Source organism: Populus trichocarpa, chromosome 5 (genome assembly GCF_000002775.5).
Source record: "Populus trichocarpa isolate Nisqually-1 chromosome 5, P.trichocarpa_v4.1, whole genome shotgun sequence".
NCBI lineage: Eukaryota > Viridiplantae > Streptophyta > Magnoliopsida > Malpighiales > Salicaceae > Populus > Populus trichocarpa.
The window spans coordinates 20,694,277-20,714,134 of record NC_037289.2 but is presented as its reverse complement, the minus strand read 5'-3'; the positions used below and the strand labels follow the sequence as shown (position 1 = coordinate 20,714,134).

The 19,858-nt window shown below is 33.0% G+C and overlaps 4 protein-coding genes across 8 annotated transcripts; 2 read left to right on the top strand and 2 right to left on the bottom strand.

The window, feature by feature from the left end:
• The first annotated feature begins 336 nt into the window (after positions 1 to 336).
• On the top strand, positions 337 to 1,009 carry LOC7464634 (transcription factor PAR1). Its single transcript, XM_024600345.2, has one exon. It carries the CDS (start codon positions 453 to 455, stop codon positions 876 to 878), a length of 426 nt encoding a protein of 141 aa, XP_024456113.2. The 5' UTR covers positions 337 to 452; the 3' UTR covers positions 879 to 1,009.
• Positions 1,010 to 6,609: 5,600 nt separating this feature from the next.
• LOC7464798 (peroxisomal and mitochondrial division factor 2) lies at positions 6,610 to 8,332 on the top strand. 2 transcript variants are annotated; one of them, XM_002307505.4, is made up of 2 exons: positions 6,610 to 6,676; positions 6,992 to 8,332. In XM_002307505.4, the coding sequence occupies exon 2, from the start codon at positions 7,001 to 7,003 to the stop codon at positions 7,910 to 7,912; it is 912 nt and encodes a 303-aa protein (XP_002307541.3). In that variant the 5' UTR covers positions 6,610 to 6,676; positions 6,992 to 7,000; the 3' UTR covers positions 7,913 to 8,332. The 2 variants fall into 2 exon arrangements, with proteins under 2 accessions (XP_002307541.3, XP_024456233.2); XM_024600465.2 differs by having other exon boundaries at positions 6,655 to 6,792.
• Positions 8,333 to 9,969: 1,637 nt separating this feature from the next.
• Positions 9,970 to 13,251, bottom strand: LOC7464797 (uncharacterized). Of its 4 annotated transcripts, none has more exons than XR_002982020.2 (4): positions 12,013 to 13,251; positions 11,810 to 11,905; positions 10,642 to 10,698; positions 9,970 to 10,336 (listed from the first exon to the last, which is right to left on the bottom strand). XR_002982020.2 is itself a non-coding variant. In XM_024602124.2 (4 exons), exons 2-3 carry the CDS (start codon positions 12,754 to 12,756, stop codon positions 11,816 to 11,818), a joined length of 834 nt encoding a protein of 277 aa, XP_024457892.2. In that variant the 5' UTR covers positions 12,757 to 12,772; positions 13,028 to 13,250; the 3' UTR covers positions 9,970 to 10,336; positions 11,810 to 11,815. The 4 variants fall into 4 exon arrangements, 3 of the variants coding, with proteins under 3 accessions (XP_024457892.2, XP_052309007.1, XP_002306738.4); XM_024602124.2 differs by lacking the exon at positions 10,642 to 10,698 and having other exon boundaries at positions 12,013 to 12,772; positions 13,028 to 13,250; XM_052453047.1 differs by lacking the exon at positions 10,642 to 10,698 and having other exon boundaries at positions 9,970 to 10,345; positions 11,812 to 11,905.
• An 816-nt stretch (positions 13,252 to 14,067) lies between these two features.
• LOC18109144 (xyloglucan endotransglucosylase protein 1) lies at positions 14,068 to 15,382 on the bottom strand. Its single transcript, XM_052453045.1, has 3 exons — positions 14,975 to 15,382; positions 14,695 to 14,888; positions 14,068 to 14,599 (listed from the first exon to the last, which is right to left on the bottom strand). Exons 1-3 carry the CDS (start codon positions 15,365 to 15,367, stop codon positions 14,194 to 14,196), a joined length of 993 nt encoding a protein of 330 aa, XP_052309005.1. The 5' UTR covers positions 15,368 to 15,382; the 3' UTR covers positions 14,068 to 14,193.
• Between the last annotated feature and the right edge of the window lie 4,476 nt (positions 15,383 to 19,858).

The window sequence follows — 19,858 nt, the reverse complement described above, 5'->3', positions numbered from 1 at the left end:
TTTTTTCATTATAAATTACGTTAATAACTCTTAAATATTTATTTTATATGAAAAAAAATTGATTCCACCCAACCAAAAATATAGTTCGCTTCTAATCTCTGCATGCATCGGGTCCAAACGAAACACACCATTTTGTGTTTGTGACAAGCCCTTCACAGGTAGGTCACAGGTTGGCACCCTTGGTTCACCATGAACACGCACCATTGGTGCGTATACATCACCTTCCACTACAGTCCAAAACCTAATTAAGATGGGCCCATCTTTGTTGGCATCGACATTGCTTGAACTCAACAATAATTCGACACCCTTTCCCTCAATACATAGCATAACACCGCTAGCTCATGATGCTCATAATTCTTAAACATAAACAGAACATAACCCTTCTTGCCCCATCTCTTCTCTCTCTTTGAGCCGTCTTTTTCTTGGGGGGTTCTCTTCACAGGATTGTATCCATGGAGAATAGTTTAAATCAAGAAATAACACCCACATTTCATAAAAGAAAAGAAAGTAAAACAACCCACAAAAAACCTCATGAGATGGGTAATGCTAAGCATGAATCTTTAGTTAGTTTGACAAGGAGGAAGAGGGCAGATAATGTTCATAAGAGAAACAGTAGAAAGGGAAATGAAATATTGAAGGCTCAAGAAAAGGATCAAGCGTCGACGGTCGGTGTTGAAGACGATGGGAAGGCAGAAGTGGAGAGAAAGATTGTGGCATTGCAAAGGATTGTCCCTGGGGGTGAGTTGTTCGGGGTAGACAAGCTGTTTGAAGAGACTGCCGATTATATAATGGCTTTGCAGTGCCAAATTAAAGCCATGAGAGTTCTTGCTGGTTTTCTTGAAGGGCTAGAAAAGGAAAAGAGGAAGTTTGGAGGTTAAAGCATACGGCTACCAACTTGTATGACTTTGAGAGACCGTTGATGCCATTTTTTTCGTTTTATAATTTTTTTTCCTTTTTGTTCATTAATTTATTTATTTTTATCTTAAAGATGGGAGGAGGATTTTCCTTGCATTTTGCCTCATATTTTTTAGTATTCATGTTCTAATTAATGGATAGGTTAGAGATCGAGGTTGAAAATGGGAATGGCTTTCGACATATGGTTGTAGGAATTTTTCTGTTTTATCACAACAAGAATGTAGAATAAAATAGAGAATTTTTTAAAATCATTTTATACTAAAAATTATAGTTATTAAATTCAGTTTGGGGTTTACTGGCTATTTAATCAGGTCGCAGATCATCAAAGTTTTCAAAGATCAACCTAGCTAGGTCAAGACTTTTGACCTTCTAATCCCTATGTATATCTTATGTTTCATCCTTATAAATAAATCAAACAACACTACCACCCCCATCTCCTTCCTCTTCTTTTCCATTAACAAAATTGCACATGATCACATGCTACAACACTTAAGCATCATGTTCAGCGGAATTTGCAACTGTTTACAACACTTCCTGCTAATAAACTTTTAATTCATGTTTTGGTTTTCTCCCGTAGCCAAATTGAAATATTGCTAAAATTTCTCATAATCCAAGAAAGCATTGTCACAAGGGATAAATCCTCTAAATCCTCTAAATATTCGAGTTATAAAAATAGAACTGCATCATATCTCATGAGTTATCTAAGTAAATCATTTATTTAAAGGCAAATGAGTCACTCATCACCTACCTTTTTGGCAATAGGGAAGCCCCAAAATACCTTGATGACACATTTTCAATGTTTCTCGATGAGTTTCTCCCCCCCCCCCAAACTCTGGGACTAAAATATAAATAAAATGAAGCTTTTTACTAAACATATAATTTTCAAACTCAAGGAACCAAAATAAAATTTTGATAAAATTCTAAGCTTGATAGGCTTTTAAAAGAAGGGCTTTTATCTTACCAAGGTTTTAGTTTTGATCATTGTTAACTTCTCACAAAACACAAACATTAAATAAATTCTTTCAAAATCAAGAATCAATCTATGTCGAGATACTTTTAAGAGACTACGATAATCTTAAAGATAGCAATATGAAACTAATCACAAACCAAATCACCAATTAATACCATGTTGAAGGATAATTTAAAAAAAAAAAAGAGTTTAATGATCAAACTAAAAGAAATAAACAAAGAGCCAAAGAATCTTCTTTTAAAATAAAAAACTGTCATGTCACTTTAATTTTATTTTTGGTTCTCTCATATTTAGTTTTTTTTTTTTTGTAAACAACCAAACTGAAACCTATTTAATAAAATCAACCAACTCAACACCAAGACTTTTTTTTAGACCACAAAAACCTAAAAGAAATCAGTATGAAACAAACCATCAAGAACAATTGCCAATTACTACAACATAGAAGGATGAAATTGAAAAATAAATTTTGATAATTAAAATGAGAAAAAAAACTGAAATACCAAAAAAATAAAAACATTATAGTATTTCCACTGAAAGATCACAATTAAACACCTTGGCCTTTTAGTGTTTTTTTTAATAATAAAGTTACATTGTTATACAACTTAAAACCCATCAAACTCTGGATGAATAAAAAATTAAAATAGTTTAATCTATTCTTATAATGTTTTAATAGACCAAATTATCCTAATGTGTTATAAAAAAATCTTCAATATTGTTATTTATTTTCAATATTAAAGAAAATTTTTAGTATAAAAAATGGATTTACAAATAAGTTTATTATAAACCTAATAGAAATAAGCATTTTAGACACTTATGCCAATGTATTTATTTCAAAATCAAAACTTAGGATACCTCTACTAGTTATACATAGATATATTACATATTTAAAAATGAATAATGAAGCTTAAACATAATATCTCATGTTAAGTGGCTGTTTGATTTTAAGGTTGCTCCTTGTTTCTTATATTTAAATCTTCTTTTAGTAATTCAAATCAAACTATTGATAGAAATATAAAAAGCAATTTACATAAGTACATATCGAGAAGATGAACATAATTTGAGTCTAAAATAAAGCTCTTAGTAATCAAATGCAAAGTTGCGAACATTATGAATAACTCTTTCTTAAGAAAAAGAATACAATACCATTAACTTATGGATATAATAATGTAAATATATCTAAAAGAATATACGAGAGATCACCATCCTTGAAATAAAGTCGAACTAGGGCATTTTTTCAAATAAAAGTAAAAATAAAATGATAGAACAATGTAAGTGTAACATGGAATGACAAAGCAAAATGTATGATTCTAAGACTTGGAATTTGAGGTTTTATGAATTGGTTTGTTTGATTTATAAGTAATTTAGCATTTCCATTCAGGGGTTTGGTTTGGCTTGGCTGGAATATGATTCTCTTTTTATAAAATGAAAATATGAAAATTTATAACATTCTCAAACATGACCAATTTCTTTGAAATTTGGATTTTCTAAAAATCTAATCTTCCATGTATGAAATAACACCTTAGCCTTCACTAAAAATGCTATTTGAAAAACAAAAATTACCATTATGCTGATGGGATTCATTTTAAAATAAAATATTATTGAAATGAAATTGCATTAAATTTGAAATAAATTTATGGGATTTACTTTGAAATAAATTCCATTTCAAAATAAAATTGTCATCAAAGTGATGGACTTCACTTTGAAATACTTTTTAAAAGAAAATTATCATTTGACTAATGAACTTTACTTTAAATAAAATTCTATTTGAAAGAAAATTGTCATCATACTTCTGAACTTCACTTGAGATAAAATATTGTTTTAAAAGAAAACTATTTTAGACCGACGGGCTTTACTTTGAAATAAAATGCTATGAAAATAAAATTGCCATCAGAGTTATGGAATTTCATGAATCTATAAGAGGAAACTTAAGTTTTTTTTTTTTTTGTAGTAGTAGTTGTAACTAACTTTGATGATATCTCTCATGACCAATGAGAAATCAAAATTTATGTATTTTGAAAGCCCAGTCTTCCTTTTTTATGTCAGTTTCATCTTTGAAGATCTTCAACTTTATAAGTGTCAAGAACGATGCACTGGGTTGCTTGAATTATTTAAGTGATTTAGTACCTTCATTGCTCATTACAAGTTTGTCCTCCTATGATCTCTCCTTTTGATTACTAAATAAACATGGTACATCCATTATGTTAACTTAATCAACACTAATTCTACTTGTCCTTTCCTCTGAGTATAGTCTAAGAGTAATTGTTTATCCCTTTTTATTTTGCATCATCCACATGGAGAAGTTGTCACCTCAATCTATAATAGAGTTCATCGAATCATTATTTGTCTATCAATAAGCCTAACTATTTCAAGCAAACACTTTCTTCACCAGATGACCAGTTTGAAGGTTTCGTTCAGATATACTAGTAAGCCTAGCTATTTTACTTCACACCAATTCCAAATTATTCTGGTAGTTTTGCCTAAGAAGAACCCTTTCTTTTTTTTTCATGACTTTGGAAAGATTGAGAAATGTTACTTGTGTTTGTTTGTTGCCCTTTCTTCCCGTCTATAGAACACAATAAATAACCTGTAAAGACATGGATATTTATGAAAATAATGGAGTAACCCTTTATGATAATATATACAAGTAGACATCCTAAGGAAAGGTTACAGCTAGTATGTGTAATGGTAAGTTGACTATCTAAATTAGTCTTAAAAAGGTCTCTCGCTTCTCTATTAATAGTCTCTATAGGATAAATTGAGACCTACAAGTTGTAAAGATTATAGACTGGAAAGTTTCCACATCAACGACTAATAATGAATAAGTAGACTATTCACGAGAGTTTTGTGATTTTATAAGTTTTACCAAGATAAAAAATCACTAGGGCACCACTACTTCCCTATATTAATCTATGGATAACATGTCTACAAAATAAAATGTTGTGTAAGGTGTGTGAGCATAAATCCATATTCAATTTAGACAAATAAAAGGTATGATATGTCAAATGTAGACGTACAAGAATCACACCAAGTGATTAGGGACCCAAGCTCAGCTATAAAGCCTAATCTTTACTTTAAAATATAGGTGTTGGATTCGAAAAGGATGATAATGAACCAATGTGTTGTGGCTCATTTTTCTTTGTCTTATTCAAAATAGTATTAAAGGCTTCCATTCACACCCAATAGGCTTTTTATATTGTGTCAATCTGGCTCAAATTCGCTCACCATATAAAAAAGAGAATCATAACATTTATAACATACTTGTACATATCAAAAAATCACATGAAAAATAAATCATCATGTTTTTTTAGCAATAATAAAAAGTAGGATATCAACAATTTTCATTATTCACTTCTCAACATTCTTAAATAGCAATAGAATAGTTTTTTTTTTTCTTAATCCTGGATTGACTTCATGAATAATAAAAACAATCATTACACAACTTTGAAGAAACATAAATGATGTAATTTTTTTTAAAAAAATATAACTTTAAGTATAAAAATTAAACCGCAAGCAAATATCTTAATCCAAATATCAACATCCTTGAACAAAGGCCGTATAGTTTATTTATCATGTGTTGACTTCATGGAAAACAATATATACATAATAAATCAATAGTTATCATACATACATAATTAAAACATATCAAATTCATAGTCAAATATCAAGCCCACCATCCATATAAATCAAAGCTCACAACAATTAACAATACACTAATTGGAGAGTTGTTCTGACTATTGCTAGATTTTTTTTTTGTAGGAGTTTGTGCAGATCTTGAGGCGAACTTAAATTTTATATTGTTAAATTCTATTAGGAAAGAAATTGAAGACTAATTGGATATTAATTATTTTATTATTTTTCCTTTGATGAAAATCTTGCTTTAAATATACAAGATATCTTTCCTTTTCCAAAGACTCTACTATATTTTATTTTTCTCTTCCTTTACGATAATCTTGAATCTTTTCGTTATCTTTTTAATCACAATCAAATATTGTGATTACGTCCAGCTACAATTTTTTTTTTATTAGGAAGATAATCTTTATTTATTATTATTATTTTATCTTTATTATATCACTTGATTCCCTATAATTTTGGTCTCTTTTTTTTTTTTTTTCTTGCTTGTCATTTTCACTCCCTAATCCTTTTTTTTTATTATTGTTTTTGAATATTTTAAAAATATGTCGCAAATAGAAATAAAAAATGGATTATTACATAGTGCATCTCGAGGCAGATCATTCATAAGATAAAGAAAGCATTAGTTATAGGGTTGGCATAATTATTATTTATCTATAACGTCTTCTTCGATGATTTTAATTTTTTTTAATTATAATTATTATTGCAATATCCACAAATCTTTAATTAGGATGAAAATTAAATATTAGTACGCAAACAGATGTATAATTCATTGAATTAATAAATTAGAATATTTTTTAATTTGTGAAATCCAAGAATAAGACTCCCCAAATTGTTAAAAGATCATGCAGTTGAAACTTGAAATAAGCATTTTTGTTTCCTAATTAGGCTTATGGAAAGGAAAATAACTAGAAACCCTAAAAACTTTATTGGATATAATCAGATTGGATCCGGTATGGGCTGGGCTGCTTAAATCCGCCCAACTGGAAAAAATCGGACTCAACTGTCCAGATGGCCTAATCTTGGGTGGGCCCAAAACCTTTATTCACGTGCACCTCACAAGCATCCTCAGCCGTCCATTGCTGGCAGATTCTAATGAAGAAAAAGAAAAACACAAAAAGAAAAACTAAGAGTAAAGAGGAATCACGAAGAAAAGTAAAGGTCAAATTTCTTTTCCTCTCCCATGCCTTACTTTCCTGGAAAATATCTATTTTCTTAGAAACTTTTGAACAAATAATAATTAATTCTTAGCAAGAAAATTCTCTCCGATATCCGAGGTTAAACCCTATCTTCTTGATTGGTTTCCGACAAAAACGCTTCCTTTCAAACTAATAAAATGTTCTCGTTTTAAATCTTCTTTAGTTCTACTCTTTCTCGGAAACCAAACAGTGCCCTTCTGTGTTGTTAAATTGCAACAGCATACAGTTATTCCTCTCTGATTTTGATTTATTATAATTGATTTCTGTGTTATTTTAGGGATAAGCAATGGCAGATGAGACGGCAATGACTAACGGTGTTAACGATTATCAAATGGCAGAAGAGAATTTCTACGATCTCGATCAAGGGGAGAATGAAACCAAGCTAAAGCAAAAGATCGAATCTTTAGAGACCGAGAAGTACTCACTAGCCGATGAGAACAAAGGAATCAAATATCAGGTTGCAAAACTGACGGCCGAGATTGAATCCCTGAAATCAGAGGAGTCAAGTCTGAAACTGAGGATTGCGGAGTTGGGGAGGGAAGTTGAGAAATCGGAGGAGACCCAGAGAACGCTTGAGTCGATAGCCGGGAGAGCTGTAGAGCTTGAAACAAGTGCTTCTAGGCTTCAACATGACTTGATTTCGGCGGTAAGTGAAGGAGATGAAGCGCATAAAGAGGCTGCGGAGTTGAAGAGGGTGGTGAGCCAGAAGGAAGTGAAAATTGAGGAGGTGAAGAAGGAGAAAGCGGAGACGGAGATGAAAGCGAAGGAATTGGAGAGGAAAGTTGGGGTTTTGGAGTTGAAGGAGATTGGGGAGAAGAATAAGAAAGTGAGGCTTGGGGAGGAGATGAGAGAAAAAATGAGTGAGAAAGATATGGAGATTTTTGAGTGTAAAAAGAGAATTGAGGAGTTGGAAAGTCAAGTGGCGGAGAAGGAGAGTTTGGAAAAGAAGTTGAGGGAGACAGAGGAGAAGGTGAAGGAAATGGAAGGGAAGCTGGTGGAGTTACAGAAGGAGGTCCAGGAGGCTGAAAAGGTGGTTGGGGGATTGCAGGAGAGGACCGGGGAGGTTATTAATGGGATTGAGATTAAGAGTAGGGAGAAGGGGTTCAAGGTGCAGCCACCCGTGGTGGCAATTGGGTCAGTAGGTGCTATTCTTGCTGCAGCTGCAGTGATTTATGTTTGCTATGCTAGGAGGCGGTGATTTGGAGGTTAGGGTTTATTGATCCCAGAAAGAAACGTTTCAGTTTTGTTGGACGGATACCCTTTTTCCTGGCATTGTTTTTTTTAGCCTTATTATGGATTATGGTTTATACCTATTTCTGGCATGTTTCGAAGTCCAAATTTTGTTAAAAATGCTGAGTTATTTGATATAATTATAGAGTTCTTACATTAGGATGGTCAATTGAAGATTGTCATTGCTCATCAGTAATCGTTTGCTTACCCTTCAATCTTGAAGTTAATCAAGGTCTTCTTCCGGCATGAAACATTCTCCCTCATCTTTCACATTTTCACATCTTACTTTTTGTGCTATTAAATGGCCAGTGTGATTGGAATTTGGAAGATCATGTAATTTGAAGCCTTTTTTTTGTGATTGCTCTTGCACGCTCTTGAATTTGTTGTGTTTTCTTGTTTTTTTTTAAGAGTTCATCTAGTAAATGAAGCATGTGTGACTTCAATTGCTCTTCATAGTGCCTCCGAAGCGGTGACTTGATTGTTTATCCTTGTTGCTCCTTCTTTCCCGATGCTTTTCCCATTGCTTGGAAAAATATTTGAGAATTCATCTTGATAAGGCCCGACCCAAAAATATCCTTGTGGGCTTGGACTCCCAAGCTCGAGTCCAATTGATGCCAAGAGAGATGGGCCAGGCTGTTTGCTTGGTCTATTGTGCATTTTTGGGCATGACAGCTTGAGCAACCTGGGCTTCGACTACTATACTCGAGCTCAACATGTTTGGATCCAAATAATACACTAGAATTTATTTTTCATTTCTAATAGCTTCAGACAACTTGTGTGAGTTCAATACTTCATTGAGAATCTTTTCAATATTCCAAGTAGGTTTTTTAATATTTTATATTGATTCAATATATATTATTTTGAGTAGAATATGATTTAAAATATCACAAGGATAAAATTATATTTCGACCCTTCCTCTCCACGAAAAGACAAGACTCTTGAGTTATAAATACATTATGAATTCTTCAAACTTAAGATTTACAATCTTTTTATTTTTAATATTTTCAGCATATATATTTTTAGAGCTTGTCTCTCTAAAATATCATTGTATTTTCTTTCTCTATAAAATTACAGCTTTAAGAATCCGAGAGTCCTCACATTCATTAAATAAGATATTTTAAAATACCAATCACCTTGGTTTATTAGACACTACTAACTATCTTAACTTTTTATATCAAGTCACAAATATCTCACTCAATGAGAATATTAGAACGAATTACTTAAACTAAAAGATTAATTGATTATTAATTTATTAATTTTATTCTTAATCATGTTGAATTTTGGGAACACTTCGCATCTAGAATGCGAATAAAATGGAACTTTAATTTTTATGTATAATCATTGTATGATTGTCAGTTTCTGAAGTTGCAACTTCTAGAAATGCTGGCGTTTAGATCTCTATATTTAACATTGAACTCAAGTTTTTAAACACGGTTTCTATGATGGTATGTTGTTTACTAACGAGTAGATTATTGGTTTATTGAACAATAGGGGGTAGTGTTGAGGAAGCTCTTTATATTTATAGCAACTTTGCAAGGCATATATCCATGTGATTTTCAGTATTTTGTTCGTCTCTGTGCTTCCTAGCCCCTTTTTAGCTGATACCTTCTGTGATAATCATGTCTTTTGATAATTTCATAAAATTCCCCACAAAACTAAAAGTGAGACTTCTATCTTCTAGATAAATGAGGTATAGAAATAATATATAGAGAGAGGGGTCAAAAACACGACAGTAACTTGCTGTTCTATCACGGTTCCACCAAGGCAACTGATAAAAAGGATGCAATCTTTATTGAGAAATATATATATATATATATATATATATATATATATATATATATATATATATATATATATATATATATATTATCGCCTTCGCTTCGTTTCAATTGCAATTGCCCGAAGGAAAGATTGGATCTTCTTGCCGGGAAAGAGTACAAGCCACTGTTGAAGACCTGTTGGTGTTTATGTCTTGCGAGATGAGGGAGCTTCCCTAGAAAATGTAGAGATAGTGAGAGTAAACTCTTCGTCAATGTACCACTTTTCTCATTGATCAATAAATTATGTTTTATAAATATACACTCGAAAGTATGGCATTTTTGCCATCAAACTTAATTACAAATCACTCTAATACAATCAGAATACCTTGAAAAAACAAGAAATAAAATAAACAGACGACGACGAGGAGGAGGAGGAGGAGGAGGGGGAGGGGGAGGAGGAGGAGCACACCACACACAATTGCCAATGAGCTGTAGGCTAACCGGCAAGTTTTCATCCCCATCCCCTGCAAGATCCGGTTACATTCGATTTGTGACACAAGAAAGAAACCACAGCACAGGTCTCAAATTTTTGTCGATCTCTCTTAACAGCACTCCGTGACGATGCTCTTTATCTGCAACATAAGAAGAAAGAGTAACGTTAAGCAAGAGTTCTTGATGTACGTACAAGTGTTGGATCACTTGCTACAAACTTCACGATTGGTGTTGCTATGCATCGATTTCTAGGTATTTATCCATTTAGTTACTTGGTTCCACACAGTGTTGGTTATAAATTTCGGAAAATGGAAGCCTCCTTTTACTATCTATCCACGTATATCAACAGCTCTTTTCCTGTCATGGGACCGATTTATTTTATTTTTATCTTTTTTTTTTATGAATGAAAGCTTCATTGTCAAATAAACAAGTGGTGAGTGCTCACCGCATTACAGGAGCTTACAAAATACGTTTGCCCTCGAATAAGTTCAAATTGTCCCCTCTTGATATTTTCAGAACACAGTTTCAGAAAACCAAAACATGTTAGCACAAAGAAGCAAAAGCCCCGAGCACACAGCAAGGAGTTTCCACAATCCGCTGATCAATGAAGTCCAACCAAGAGCGTCCTAACTCTAGCAGTAACAGAATTTCTACACCAATCATAGATATGTATCGACCAACAGGAAATGAATGTTCCGGAATAATTCTGAAAAAGCAAAAAACAATGCCAAAGAAAGCCTTGCTAGAGGGATTCTTTTGTTGCAGGGAACAAATCTGAAGCAACGCAGGGAATGTTTTACCAGATATAGCAGCAGTAAGGAGAAACTGCAATATTGCAACTTTAGTCTTTATCAACATAAAATTAAAAGAGCTTGTGGGTTTTCCTGAAAAGCAAGGCCAGATTCCACCTTGCATGAATCCCTGCCCTCTACGGCTCTACCTTCTGCGACTTCAATTCAACATTAACCGCTAACTATTTGCCGTTGATCACATGGACCTTTTCCCCCCCTCTAATTTAATCCCATCTAAGGCCAATTTCTCAAACTCAAAGAAACCAGAAACTGTACCTTCTGAATAAGCTGATGTTGTGTTTACTGCACTTCAGGTGATCAATTTAATTCAAGATCATAAGTTTAGTAAAAGCATAAAGCAATGGCCAATACATCATTGATTATCGCACAAGTTTGTCTTGGGGTGACAATGATACACACATTTAATGATATAGCTAAGTCATGAGTGACATTTACCAATAATCTAAAACTTTTAGGATGGAAATCTCTGCCAGATTTTCAGCTTTAATTAAAAATTAAGTGTCTAAGGTAAATGTCTTTCTCTCAATTCATAAGCTTATAACATAGGGAAATAAGAAAATCTTAGTGAATGCTAAATAGAGTTAGTCCACATGAGATCCCAGGTAATTAGAATAAGCTCCTGAATGAACTGCAGGCATCATAGGTTTTAGTCACTTCTTTAAAATCGAACCAGAAAATCACTAGAAACCATGTATAATCCACAATCAATATAATCAAACCCATAATAGACAGAAAAGAAATGAATGACCAACTTTTCCATATACTAAAGCTGAAAACCAATGAAGGGAGTTTATTGCTCACATTAATTTATCTATTGGATCGCCTCAGAGCTTCAAAAAGGCCACAGCAGTTCCTCCAAGATGGACACAGGTTACGCTGTTGAAGGGATATGATAGGCTGTGAAAAAATTCAAAACAGAACACTGTGCCCATTCAGTGAAAAAATACGAAAGGGCAGAACGATTAGGCAAACTTTCAACATTGAATCCCAATGAAGTTACTGACCGGATCTCCTGTGCTTTCAGGAAAAGCATCGCTGCTTCCAACTACAGTAGTAGATTCGAAACTTTCCACAGTTTCATTGTCAACATTGCCAGATGATTCCCCAGTATTTTCCTTCAAAGCTGCCAGCTTCTCGTCCTCGATCCCCTTTGACACTGCCTCTGTCAAAGCTGGAGGAGCCACGTTGTTTTCATCAAGAGATTGCAACACGTTCTCCTCAATTCCCTTGGACACTTCATCTGTTACAGCAAGAGAAGATCCATCTGTTGCATTCAATACCACTTCAGGTACTTCCGCATCATTCTGATCCGTGACAACTGAAGGAAAGACACCAGTTTCGTTCAAAGGCACCGAAACCTTCTCTTTGGTTTCTTTCACTTCTACTTCAGCCACATCAGAGTTCTCATATTTCTCCACCAATGCTTCAATAGTTTCAGCCAATTTTTCCTCCACAGACTCGGTCGACCCAACAGCTAAATTAATCACCTCTTTGTCCGCCACTTCCAGTATCTCTGAATCCTCCACTTGAACTGTTTTCTCTTTAGCCTTTGCCTCTTCCTTCGAACTATTGCTGCCCTCTAAACTCGAATTATTCTCATCAATAGTTTCTTTCACAGACTCAGCAGTACTATCAATAACAACTTCTTTCAAAAATTTATCCCCTGAATCGACCACCTCAACTTCCTCAATAACTTCCTGTCGTTCCACAATTTTGGTCTCATTTTTCCCATTTGAAGCTTCCTCCATTTTGGTTAAAAACTACCTACGCAACAGACAAAAGAAAATGCGTTTCTTTCTTTTCCTTCTTTCAGAAAGACATGTACATAGAACACAATAGTTATGGGATTTCGGTGGAGACCATAAATTGTTTATGTAAATGGAATTCCAGGTCGAGAATTCCTCCACAAGTTAATCAAAATAAGAAAGAAAACAAGAACTGATGGAAACAAGCCAAACAATAGTGTGAATTCTAAAAATATCAGCGAAAGAAAACAACAAATTACAGAAAAGAAAAAACCTGAGATGATAGAGAAGGAGATATGAGTGCCTTGAAGCAGAATAGTAGATGGAGGAGGATAGGAGATGACAAATTGTACAATCACTGTTGTTCTCTTTAGACTCCAAGTCTTTGACCGGTTGGTGTGCTTATGTAGTAGGAATTTGAAGGGAGATAATAGAATGGTAGATGGTGTGGATTGAAGATGGAAATTAAAACGGCTGACATCTGGCAGCTTTTGGAAACTGGAAAGGCGGGTGGTTTCATTTAAGTAGCACAGCTAGAGCTGCCGAGCCAAATTCATAGTGGATTTGGACATGACTTCCTGTCGTATTGTCCGTCGCTAAAATGCCACAACTTGGACCTTTCTCTTCGATCACTCTTCTTGCCCAATTGTCTGCTGCCATTTTACATAACCTCTTGTTTTTGTTATTGAACCAGTCCTAAGCCCAAGATATTACCGACAGTGTTTCAACATAATTGACTAGATCATGTAGGCCGGGCTTACATGGTGTGGGTAATTTACCCTAGGACCGTTCTGTGGAAGATTTCAAAGTGAGAGCAAGATTTCAGAAAACAGTTCAATAACCACCTCCAAAATAGCCCAGCGTTTTTTATGATGAATTTAAGTACCTACTTAGGATCCCTGTTGCTGTAATTGCAAGGCGAAGAATAAAAGGTTATGAGAGACGTCTTTTTGCTAACAACAGAGATTGACCTGTGTTGGAGGCTTAAAATTTATATTTGCCAAATTATCTAGAGCAAGCGTCATGTATACCATATAAAGGGAATAAATATGTCAGTGTGCGCTATAAAGCAAGTATATGGTACCATTCATGTGTGATTATTGATTATTCCTGGCAAATTTAGAGGGCTGGAAGGTTGGCCGACTGGAGTTTCGATGCTTTTAATTTTGATTCTGGTCTGTTTCTTGTACTTGACCAGTGCGTTAATAGCATGATTACTTCTGATGTACACCACAGTTTCATCAAAATGCTGTTGGAGGATGTGTTGATCGAATGTTTTATTTTTAATGCCAAGGTAACAGATGGGTTGTAATGTTTGTGAAGAATCAGAAAGTAACTCAAGATGAATTAAGAAATTGAATTGTTTCACATTACATTATTTATATGTGCAGAAAGAATAAAGAATTTCATGTTCCAATTAAATTTTAGCATGTAGTTTCTTCAAAGGAATCTTGATCGCTTGCATTCAGCTGGGATACCCTGAGGGAATCGTTTCAAGTCAGTGCAGTAGTTGTAAATCATGTACTTCTGCTGCACCCATCGAAGCCTGTTGCGGCCGGAGGCATCAAGAGCTTGAACTTGCCAGGTACTGTCCTGCAAGGAATTGGGGGAGGTGGAGGTGCAAGATGATCCAGGTGACGAAACACAAGCACTGGCTTTGAAATTTCTGTAAGAAGCAGTGAAAGGAGCTTGTGTCCAGTCAGTCTTCACAAGCCCCCCTCTCGTTGCCCAATCATCAGCATTCCAGAGACTCGAATATATCCTCATGGGTTGCTTCGTCGGGAACGGCACTCCGATTGATTCCGAGTTGTGGAATACTCTTATGGGGATGTTGTCCACCAAGAAACTGAAGCATACCAAATTGCAAATTAGTATTCGAAAATTCAGTAATCGCAGCGAGACAGAAGTATTGAGGTGCGCGTGCGCGTATGTTTGACTTACATTATTCGTTGTTGGTTCCACACAATAGAGTAGGTGTGGAAAGCCTTTGTGGGATCAAACCAGAGATAAAACTGCTGTTCTTTGTTGCCTTTCCCTTGGGAGAACACATTGGTATGGAGAGTATATGGTTCTCCAGTTACATTGCCTAGAAACTCGAAGTCAATCTCGTCGTGGGTCGGCCCTTGAGAAGATAGCTGCATAACAAGCAGGAAAATATGAGAAAACTCAAATCTACGAGTTACAGCAGAATTCAATTGGAGTAGAAAGGAGCGAGGCTTACATAGTATGTGGTGACAGTGCCAGCCGAGTTGCCCGATACTAGCTTGATTTGCATGTCGATTCGGCCAAACAAGTACTCATTCTTGGATCGGAAGCCAGAACCAGAATCCTTGTCAAGAGATAGTGTGAGAAGTTGGCCACCATTTAGTATCTTAGCACGTTGATCGCCCCAGGTGATGTCAAAATCTTGGAAGAAATTGCCACCCATGGAGGCTCCCAGTAGACAAGCAAGTAATGAAGCAAACAGAAGCGTCGAGGGAAGTTTACTAGGACAAGAGAATGACATCTTTCCTTTTCTAACAGAGGCAGATGGAGATATCTTGGGGAGAAGGAGAAAGCTAGATTTGTATTCTGTGACGTTAGAAGTGCAGCTTGGTTCCTTTATATAGGTCATTTCCAGGATGTAACCTTTCCTGGTTGACTTAACAATTCGCTGGAGAGAACTAGCGTTTTTTGGATTCTTTGATGGAGATGACAGACTTGCAAATTAATGAGGCGCAGAGGAAGAAGCTAGGAAACTAGAAAATCGTGTTTTTTTTTTCTTTGGCTGAAGAGGAGGTTAGCGAAGCAATTTGAAATAGGGGATAGGTTATCTATGACTAATGGTAATTACTACCAAGACCATGCGATTTGACATATAATAAATTAATTAAATATCAGATTTATGACTAAATGATGGTCAGTTCACAACTTTCACATACATAGATAGGGCTCAAAACAGCTGGGAGACAGACTAGACAATACGCGTTGGGTGGAATATCAATCTAGGTGTATTATTCTAGGTAATGTCCCGCGTAAAACGCTACGTTGTAGGTAGAACTCGTCAGTTATACTTTGTTTCGCTGTGGGTTAAAACTTTTAATTTTTTATAAAAAAATTATATACATAAGATTTTTTTAATATATTTTTGTAGTTCAAGAAATTTAAGAGTAGATAAAAAATTCATGCACACATATAATCAAATAAAATAAGAACTACGTGTGCTAATAAATAAATAAATAATTATTAACGACATCAAAAAATAAAACTTGAAAAACCGAAAGACAGATGTAGATTAAGATATTTAAACTTTCAAAATGGAACATTTACCCGATCATGTTTTTCTAATTTTTGTTTATTAAAATATTTTTTATTTAATCAAATGATAATAGAAATAGACAAACGTATTAAAATGATTTAATAAAATAAAAATAAAAATAAAATAATATGCAAGGCTACTCATATTAGAAATATCATCTGAAAATAAATATTTTTTTATTTTAAAAAATATAGTCATCTATACAAAAGATAAAAAAAAAATCATAGATGATTTAAAAAAATCTCTTCAAAAATTAAACGCATAACAAATAAATCATCATCATTTAAAAGAGACTCTCTAAACAAAATAAAAGAGAAAATGGGTATTAATGTAAATATAATTAAGTTTTTTTAAAAATAAAAAAAGAAGCATTAATTGAAATAAAAAAAATTAAGAAAAAAAAGGGTAGGCCATTGCTGGGCATAGCAAGCCGAGGCAGCCCACCTGGCCCATTTCATTAGGGCCCGCGTGACTAAGAATTTTTTTAACTGCACTTAGGGCGGATGATTGTTGTCCGCCTTATTTTTTTAAAAAAAAATCAGATGATGCGTCGTCTGTTTTGCCTAGATTTTGGCCATTGTGATAACCGGAAAATCGAGCTCAAGGTTCTTTTGACCCAAAAATCCATTTTGATCTAAAACACCTTAAAAACCATGATAAACCTATTCGTGGCATCAAAAAACCCAAAAAGATCATCCAAAAAACCGAACTCATCCCGAAATCAAAAATCAACCCGAGCTCATATGAACTCCCCTCATCAAATGAAACAATTTGACTCAAATATCGTCTATTTTTTTGTTTAATTCGGTGTCAACGATATGTTTCTCTCTCTACCGCTAGAATCTAACGATCTCTCTCTTTCTCTCTCTCAACCAGAGATCAAAAAATAACAAAAATGAACTTTTTTACCAAAATAGAATTGGAAAAATGTTGAGGGATCGTAATTGTATAATTTGCGTGATTATTTAAGTTGGAGAACTAAAGTGCATCTTTTTCGAAACCTATAGCACGCCACTCATGTTTGCTGTGTTTTTCATTTCGGTCCCCCCTCTTCTAATCTCATCTTTTCATAAGAATTCAAAATCAATTGCTCTTTTATGACTAAATCGCCTCAAAAAAAGTTTGAGGATCAAATTTAAAAGATAAAAAAATTTGCACAGTCTATCCACATTAAAATGTGAGAGGATAAATAGTGAAGGCAATGCACAGTGAAAATACCACATCATTTAGATTATAGGCAATTATTCTTTTAACATACAAAAAACTAGATGACCAAAAATAAAAAATCTAACAACGTGGAATCATTTTTTTTTTTTTTTTGATATGGTGATATATTGAACTAATTGGATTAACTCTCGTTAACCTATTAAACTTAAGATCTAGTTTTTGAGACCATGATAACATTTAAAAAGCAAACTCGTGATCCATATTATGAACTCTTCATTGGGTTCACTAGTATTTTTTTTTTAATTTAGTTATATGATAGAAAAAAATTTTAAGACCAAAATACTTAAAAATCACCCCTTGTGTAGTAAAAAAATTAAAAGATGCTGAATTTTTTTATTTTAATTTAAAATTTGATCTTTAAAGCTTTAATTATTTTTAATTAATAAAATAAAATTTTATTTACCAAATCAAGTATCAACTTAACATTGAAACAATTCTTCTACGTTGTGAAAACCTTATCTCAACTTTGTTTTATTTATAATTATAATTATATAATTTTCTTTTGAATTTTTTTCTTGTTGACACGTGTTAAATGGTTTCAATATTTTATTTGTTTGAAAATGACAAAAAGATGTAATTTGTTTTTGGTAGAATGATTGCGTTTTGGTTGGAGGGTAATGCTGTAATTTGGTTAATATGTATGTGTAAAAATAAAATTTACCAAAAATAAAAAGGAATGAACTTAAAAAAATGAAAAACAAAAAGTGTGTAAAAAATACTGGAAAAACATCATCATGCTTGAAGCCATGCAATTTTAAGCAGTGTTTAGGAACGCTGTTGAAACTGTGTTTATCAGAAATTTAATTTTGTTTTTGTTTAAAAATATTTTTTATTGTTTTCAGATCGTTTTGATGTGTTAATATTAAAAATAATTTTAGAAAAATAAAAAAAATATTATTTTGATGCATTTTTTATTGAAAAACACTTTGAACCGTAACCATTATCACACTCTCAAACATCTCTTTAGGTAAAGAAGTTTCAGACTGTCCTCTTCACTACTCATACATAGTGCGCATTTCAATAACTTATGCCTTATGTTTCTTTTAAATGTATTCTTGTGTTTTGGAAAAAAAAATAAAATCGACGCGTCTCTTGATACGGGAAACAATGCATTGTCTTTATGCCTAGAACTCAGCTACCACAATTGTGGCCATTTTTTTTCATGTGAAAAATGCATTTTTCTCACCTATTTAGGCCCAAAAACACCTCAAAACACAACCCTAGAACCTTGAAAAAACCTTTTTATCATGATAAACAATTCCCAAAACAACTTAAAAAAACAAAATCAAATTGAGAGAATATTTCTCTCTCAGCATTGCTTTGAATGTTTATGAGAAAGAAGCTTCTCATATATGATTTTTAAATAGATACAATGTATTTGAATTAATAGTTTCTTAAACTTAGTTGTATGTTACACTCTCCCGCGTAACTCCTTAGGATTAGATCATCACACTATCACGATTGTGTGCATATAATAAGACAGTCTCCACATATTAATGAACCAAGTTTGAGGTTTACAATTCATTATTTTAAAAATCAATGAAAGAGAAACCATCGATATTTCTTATGCAAGATTTAACATGAAGGGACTAGAATTGATACTTAAAATAATTATACACCTAAAGCAAATAAAAAATTTTGAATTTGAAGAGTCTTGATTGGACATCCATGAGATCAAGACGTTAATAATCTGAACTCGATGATGAGTTCTTTCCAGCACAAAGAGACTGACGCAAGAGGTTTTAAGAAGAATTATTTATTCTTAGTTATTTTTATTTATTATATATAATTTAGAAAATTAAATATTGTGTTTAATAATTTTATTTCTTTATTTAATTTAGGAATTCCTTATAATAACTCTATAGTTATTTATTAGCATTTTTTTTTCTCTTTAAGGTGTGTGTGTGTATATATATATATATGACAAATAGTCCCTCAAAGTTAGTCATTTTCAGTTTAAAAATTAAAATCTTTCTTAATAAAAGTTTCCAATCCGGCCCAATACTTTTTTTTTCAAATTAAGAAAAAGAAATCAAATAATTGAAAAGGAAATTGGAATTAATAAAAGGGCTAAGTTACCAATATATATATTAATTGATAATACTTTTTGAAACCACAAGAGTTAAATTTTATTAAACTACAATGATTAAGTATTAAGGCCCTGTTTGTTTGCTGGAAAGTAGTTTTTTTTTGGAAAGTGAATTCCGGGAAAGTGAATTATTTTCTGATGTTTGGTAGTGTAATGGAAAATAAGTTGGAAAAACTTTCCAGTGTTTGGTTATGTCATGAAAAATGAGCTGGAAAATAACTTATTAATGTTTTATTTTTCTCAAGTTTATTAAAATAATAAGGAACAAATCTTACAAATTAAAAAGTTGAATGAGAATGAAATTGAAAAAAAATATAATTTCATAAATTATCTAAAATAAAATAAATAATAATCAAAATAATAGAGATCAAATCTAAAAAATAAAAAAAATAAAAGATGAAGAAATTAAAATAATAATAATTAACATTTCATAAATTATTTCAAATAAAATAAGTAACAATCAAAAGAATGAGGACCAAATTTAATAGATA

Bases quoted from the DNA above. Each gene is read 5' to 3' on its own strand.
- LOC7464634 (XM_024600345.2), top strand. From the start codon at position 453: ATGGAGAATAGTTTAAATCAAGAAATAACACCCACATTTCATAAAAGA.
- LOC7464798 (XM_002307505.4), top strand. From the start codon at position 7,001: ATGGCAGATGAGACGGCAATGACTAACGGTGTTAACGATTATCAAATG.
- LOC7464797 (XM_052453047.1), bottom strand. From the start codon at position 12,756: ATGGAGGAAGCTTCAAATGGGAAAAATGAGACCAAAATTGTGGAACGA. The intron at 11,906-12,012 runs GTCAGTAACTTC...ATTTTTTCACAG, and splicing joins CTGAAAGCACAGGAGATCCG to CCTATCATATCCCTTCAACA.
- LOC18109144 (XM_052453045.1), bottom strand. From the start codon at position 15,367: ATGACCTATATAAAGGAACCAAGCTGCACTTCTAACGTCACAGAATAC. The intron at 14,889-14,974 runs GTAAGCCTCGCT...CTTGTTATGCAG, and splicing joins GCACTGTCACCACATACTAT to CTATCTTCTCAAGGGCCGAC. The intron at 14,600-14,694 runs GTAAGTCAAACA...GGTATGCTTCAG, and splicing joins TGGAACCAACAACGAATAAT to TTTCTTGGTGGACAACATCC.